Source organism: Gadus morhua, chromosome 8, assembly GCF_902167405.1.
Source record: "Gadus morhua chromosome 8, gadMor3.0, whole genome shotgun sequence".
NCBI classification, from domain to species: Eukaryota; Metazoa; Chordata; class Actinopteri; order Gadiformes; family Gadidae; genus Gadus; species Gadus morhua.
The window spans coordinates 2,256,842-2,262,987 of NC_044055.1; the positions used below are offsets into that span (position 1 = coordinate 2,256,842).

At 41.7% G+C, this 6,146-nt stretch overlaps 2 protein-coding genes across 2 annotated transcripts in view; one reads left to right on the forward strand and one right to left on the reverse strand.

Moving 5' to 3' along the window:
* Nucleotides 1-200, reverse strand: part of myadmb (myeloid associated differentiation marker b) — a 6,181-nt gene extending 5,981 nt beyond the window's left edge. Inside the window, exon 1 of the mRNA XM_030364004.1 lies at nucleotides 49-200. The gene's annotated coding sequence lies outside the window, so the exon portion shown is untranslated. The remainder of the gene's footprint in view (nucleotides 1-48) is intronic.
* A 1,680-nt stretch (nucleotides 201-1,880) lies between these two features.
* Nucleotides 1,881-6,081, forward strand: pex19 (peroxisomal biogenesis factor 19). Its single transcript, XM_030364106.1, has 8 exons — nucleotides 1,881-1,996; nucleotides 2,392-2,483; nucleotides 2,744-2,906; nucleotides 3,017-3,102; nucleotides 3,203-3,400; nucleotides 3,594-3,764; nucleotides 4,098-4,142; nucleotides 4,458-6,081. The coding sequence occupies exons 1-8, from the start codon at nucleotides 1,933-1,935 to the stop codon at nucleotides 4,542-4,544; spliced, it is 906 nt and encodes a 301-aa protein (XP_030219966.1). The 5' UTR covers nucleotides 1,881-1,932; the 3' UTR covers nucleotides 4,545-6,081.
* Nucleotides 6,082-6,146: the final 65 nt, after the last annotated feature.

The window sequence follows — 6,146 nt, forward strand, 5'->3', positions numbered from 1 at the left end:
ATAAAGAAACTTTTTTTTCTTTGAAGGTCCGGTTAAAAAAAGGTTTACCTTCTGGTTCCACGGGGGCGGCTACACGTTGTTCTCTGCAGGTCTCAAATGGAATGGTAAATTGTTACAATATCTGGTGCACTTTTACTATGCGCCTCAGAACAGCACTCCTCCACCCGGCCCGACTCCCGCCCATATGACCAAATATGGTATAGATTGACCGCACCGTTATAGTTATAGTTTGGGATTTCCTCGGAATTCCGACCAGTTTCAGTTTCTATGTCCAATTACAAAAATATTAATGGTAAAAAAAGTTATATAGGTCTATGTTACAGAAAATTGATCTATTTGAAATGTGTTAATTAGAACGCATCGCAAAAAAAAAAATACTCTCGGTCTACTTATTATTTGTATTTGTTGCTTAGTAACAGCGGAAGTTACTCCTAGTAACCACTTTATTTACTGCCTAATGTTGATAGGGTGACGGGTCTCACAGAAAACCCCCGTTTCCTGCACACTTCAGTACTGGCAACGAGAGAGCTTTGCGAGATCTGACTGAGCCATAGCGCACATGCAGAAATACAATGGCAAATAATAGAAACAGGACATGTTCAACAGGAACTAGTCTTAACGTTTTATCACACAAGAAATCCTACATTATAACACTACTCCTAATTAACTGATGTAGTTGAAACCTTTGTTGATTATTTTTTTAAATTAAATTAAAGTAGCCTAGCCTAATAATAGAAAGTTAGGGCCTAACATGGCTTAAGGCTTCCAAATGAATTAAGTATAAGCAGCATCAGGGTTGCCAACTTTGGAAACCTGGATTCAGTGAGATTGTGACGACGTGCACATATTTTGACTCAATTTCCCCATCAGAGGTTAAAAAAGGGATGCAGCTTTACACATGTGACGGGAGCGGGAGTTTAGGTCAAACATTGAAGGATACAGCCTGTTACACCCACGCCCTGGCGACTTCTCCACCCAGGGAAATACTCAAAATATCACAAGTAAAGCGCTATATAAATAAAGTTGCCTTGCCTTGCCTTGTCTACTAGAGTCTAAGTCGTCCGCCTTGTTTAACCGTTACATTTTGACCATGTTATGTCGCCTGTTCATCCAGTGTTTTGGCGTGAGAATATTGTGGGCAGCGTGAGAGCGTGAGGCTGAAGTTGAAAGCGTCACACGCCAGAGGCGACAGAGTTTGCGACCCTGGCCTATGTAATAAAAAGCAACAACTATCGTCATATAATAACAATGATCAGCAAAATTATAGTTGTAGTAAGTCAAAATTCATGTTGGACAAAGTGAAAATATTGAACATATTGAAAATGTTGTTGGAACAGACATGGGATGTGCCATGCCAGTATAGCTTACTATGTAATGAATGCAGGGAAGCACGACTGATGTACGGCCTATTGTTCGTCAAAAATAACACAGGTTGTTATTCTATATGATTGTGTTTTCGCACTGTCCCCAGAATGGCACCCCTGTTCTCAATTGCTCTTGGATGCTTCATATTTTGATGATGAGTGCATTACAGCAGTCAAACAAGAGTAGATGCCATTAGGCTATGTGAAGTGTACACTTTTAAACCATCTACCAAATATTGTTTATTTTTATCCGATTTGAGACCGCTTGCCACGTATCCGTTTTTTTGATTCAAATGTATTAATCAACCAAGAATGAAAGAAAATCAGCTTTTGGGAGTAGACTTACATTTATTCTAAAGTTAATTTGCATCTTAGAATGAAATGAAAAAGACAACTATAATACATTTTATTTCATGCTATGCTATTGTATTACATTGTGTTCTATGGAAATGTATTGTTGAATTGTACTGTATTGTATTGTAGTCTATACTGTGACGTATTGTACGCGACAACACCCGTCTTCCACGTCATTTGACAGCGACCGAGATATCAGAGAAAGCAAGAGAACATGGCGTCAGGATCAACCGAGTCGTCTGCTGGGCAAGATGCAGAATTGGACGAGTTATTGGATAGTAAGGGTTGACATTTTTGATGGAACACTTTCATATTATTCGTCTGTGACACGACCTTGGTTTTGACAAAATACATCTTCATTTCTTAATTAAAACTCGCCCAGGTAAATAGCCAGGGGGGCGAAACAGGTCGCTCATGTTTGGGCCAAATTCACTCGATTTAACGTAGGAACGTTATAATCCGGCATTGATCCATTTCCATCTTATTGCCATTATAGTATTTGTATGTGACCTTTCACATGACATAATTTCGATAGGTGTATAATTTGTTAAAACAAAGTGATTGAGAGGTTTGTCTTGGCTGCCGTGCATAATAGTAGTTCGTTGCTTATATCTTCCTTTCCGAAATGTTATTGTATGTGGGACAACCTCAAGGAAATGTGACTTTTGTTTAGGCGCTTTAGATGACTTTGACAAGACATCGGTCCCTTCGTCTGCTCCGCCAGCCGCAGACGCGTCCTCCTCACCCGACCATGGTGCAGAGAAGGTGGGTTTATCATTCGATTGGTGTTGGCTTAAATTCTCTTCTTCGTTGGGTTCATTTAGTCGAGCTATCGAGTTTCCACAGGGCAATTGTAATCATGTTCATTTTATTTTACTAAGGCGTTCTAAGACCTTGCTATCCTATGATATGACTTACTACCCATAACAAAGATAGTGTACATCGTTGCCATTTGCCTCTAAGCTAGAACTATTTGCTAACCTATATAAATATTGGTGTGTGTGTGTGTGTGTGTGTGTGTGTAGCCCCCACTGCTGGAGGATAGCAAGTTCTTTGAGAGTCTCTTTGAGGGTGACATGGCCGACCAAGCGAAGGATGAGTGGGAGAAGGCCATGAGTGAACTGGCCCAGGAGGAGCCCGAGCTGCTCCAACACTTCCACAAACTATCCGAGGCAGCAGGGAAAGTTGGTGAGAGGAATACATAAAGTTTTCCCCCAATGTTCTACAAGCTTTGGTGGCATTAAAATGTCTTATGTGTTTGAGTCGTCCTTCTAAAGCCTGTGGACTTGACCCCGCAGGTACGGACGTCGCCTCTCAACAAGAATTCACCTCTTGCCTCAAGAACACCCTAAGCGGCTTGGCCAAAAATGCTAACAATCTGCAGGTTTGTTACCCATTCACTACAAAGCCTGGCTCAAACTAACTCAACCAGGTTTGATGAAGAACCATATAACTGCATTGGCTAATCTACCTGTAACTCACAGAGTAGCGGATTGGCTGGTGAAGATCTGGTGAAGACTCTAGAAGGCCTGGGATTAGATGAGAGTGGGGAGGGAGGCGGCGGCGGTGGTGGTGGTGGCGGTGCGGATGATGGGAACATCCTACCCATCATGCAGTCCATCATGCAGAATCTGCTTTCCAAGGAGGTGCTCTATCCGTCTCTTAAAGAAATCACCGGCAAGGTATGCATGCGTTTTTTTTTAACTACCTTTTCGTTTATCAGTTGAAGAGATGCGGAATTGAGAATTGCTTTTAATATAACTTGCATTTACAATATGGTTGATAAGGGCTACGATTTGAAAATGGGAAAAATAGACAAACACTTTAACAATAACTCCTCATTGGTTCATTGGTCGTCCAACGCTGGCGGAGCAGTACCCTGACTGGCTGGAGTCCAATAAGCCGAGCTTGAGCCCGGAGGACTACCGGCGGTACGAGCAGCAGGCCCAGATCATGGGGGACATCTGCAGCGAGTTTGAGAAGGAGGGGGCAGAGTGCACGGATTCGGACGGCAAGTTCGAGAGCATCCTGGACCTGATGCAACGGGTGAGGGAGAAAGATAAACCTGCTGTCGTTGTTGGTGATGTTTGGCTGTTGAAGGGTTGTTGGTAGGCCTAGCGAAACTGAAAAATGTATTGTGCACGTTACAACATTGTACTTACTTTACTTCTTACTCCCAACTAATGGTGTCAGTGAATGTCTCTACCTGCTGACTTGTTCAATGTTCAGTTAAAGAGATAGATTTCCAAATGGTTTCATCTTGGTTTGGTTTCATTGGTGCATACCTTATAACGAATGAATGCTTTATAACGAGTCATTCATCATTCATTTTAGTTATAAGTGTTCAATGATTTGTCTTGTTCCATTATTGATTTGCAGCTGCAAGACTTGGGTCAGCCTCCTAAAGAATTGGCAGGAGATGCAGTAAGTCCATTTAACTTCATGCCCTATAACCCTGCTTCATCTTAGGGCCTAGGACCCTGTTACTAACAGTCTATTAAGACATTTATTACATGACCTCTAAAGTGTGTGTGTCTCTGTCTCTGTCTCTGTCTCTCTCTCTCTCTCTCTCTCTCTCTCTCTCTCTCTCTCTCTCTCTCTCTCTCTCTCTCTCTCTCTCTCTCTCTCTCTCTCTCTCTCTCTCTCTCTCTCTCTCTCTCTCTCTCTCTCTCTCTCTCTCTCTCTCTCTCTCTCTCTCTCTCTCTCTCTCTCTCTCTCTCTCTCTCTCTCTTCCTTAAGCCGGCGGGCTTGAACTTTGACATGGAGTCCCTGAACCTCCCAGGAGTACCTGGGGCGGGTGCGGCGGAGAATTGCTCCATCATGTGAGATGGAGGGACGCGGTGGCGGCCATGACAGCGGTGATCCGAAGCACTGCGGCACCGGCGAGGGGGGGGGGGGGGGGGGGGGGGTGTTTCCAGGGCAGGTCTATCATTCAGAGAGATAAGAAAGGGGGTCAGAAATCGAGGAAGACGGGACTTTTTGACTCCTCTCCTGTCTCCAACGAGAGACTCCTCGTAAGGCAGAACACACACGCGCAAACAAATACACACCGAGCGTGTGGCAAAGCGGCGTGGCGGATGTTTTTACATTCTTAACGCAGCATTTTAACGGTTGATGGCTGTTTTTCACGGTTAAAGTTCTAGAAGCATTTCCGTGCACCTAATTATCTTACTCTTCGTTGTGCGTAGACCTCCCAATACTGTTTAGCCTCATGGTAAGTCCAACCTCCCCACTGGTGTAAACGGTGCCTTTCTTTTGTACAATAATTCAGAATCAAATTACTTTGGATCATTTTGTGATCTATGTTTTGATTCTAACATGTGTAAGTCAAGCACTTTTTAAATTATATTGAATTTCGTTAATATGTGAAAAAGGCAGTCAGACATTGGGTTTACATTCAGTTTGATCATTGTATTTATTGTAATTTCATTACACAATAAATCCACCTACGTTGCTGTACATGGGAGAACCACAACATGTACAGCACCCATGGTTATTCACTTAATGGTTTGTGTAAATAGATCTGTAAAAAAATAAAAATAATGGTGGTGTGAATATAATGAATAAATAAAGAAATTCAAACAAGGTGGAAATGTGCATTATAATGTTGAAGAACCTTGTTAATATTACAATTAGTTCCCTAATAGTTTTGGATTGGCCATTCCTTGTGGTTTCTCTGTACAAACAGATGAAGTTCTTGAGAACCGTTGCGATGGTTTCTGTATAAGAAGAATAAGAATACTGGACGTGCGCTGGCTCTTAGCTAGGCATCCTGGACAGGTGTGATGGCGGTCGGGTTTATGTCCTGCAAAGGGTATGCATTCTACCTGTGTGGAATGTTATGTTTTATTTGTCGCCCTAGATTTTCATTACTAACTACTCTGCACCTAGTGTATACTAAAACGTATCAATTATTGAAACGGTACTAATCAGACTAATGGGTTAAAAATGACATATAGGTAACATGGGAAGATTTCAGATTGGTGGAGAATTGTCATAGATTCAAGTCAGTTGTGCAGTGAAAAAGAATGGCATTTTTAGATTTGCATCATGTCGGTTGAGATCTGTTGATGTGTCCTGTGTTTACTAATGATGTTGACACTGTTTATTCTATTGGGGGGAGGGGGAGTTGTATTCTCAGGGCTAATGTTAACATGCCCATGGCATTATTTGAAAAAAAAAAAAAAGACTTATTACACAGTAATATTTTTTGTTGTAGGCCTACTTGTAAATATCGATATGAAATAAACTAATGATGAACTGCTACAGCTTCCATGTATACTTCCAACTATTGTTCAAGTAGTAACCATGGAAGTTAATCTGTGCCATCCGATTTTGAAAATAAAAAGCCATTGAATTCTAAGCACTGAATATTAATGCATTGAAATAATGTACCTGGATTTTTTGTCTCTGAACTTAACTCTTAAA

What these genes read in the sequence shown, in the direction of transcription:
- pex19 (XM_030364106.1), top strand. Translation starts at nt 1,933, where the DNA reads ATGGCGTCAGGATCAACCGAGTCGTCTGCTGGGCAAGATGCAGAATTG. An exon ending in ATTGGACGAGTTATTGGATA is followed by an intron (nt 1,997 to 2,391) that starts GTAAGGGTTGAC and finishes ACTTTTGTTTAG; the next exon opens with GCGCTTTAGATGACTTTGAC. An exon ending in CGAGGCAGCAGGGAAAGTTG is followed by an intron (nt 2,907 to 3,016) that starts GTGAGAGGAATA and finishes TTGACCCCGCAG; the next exon opens with GTACGGACGTCGCCTCTCAA.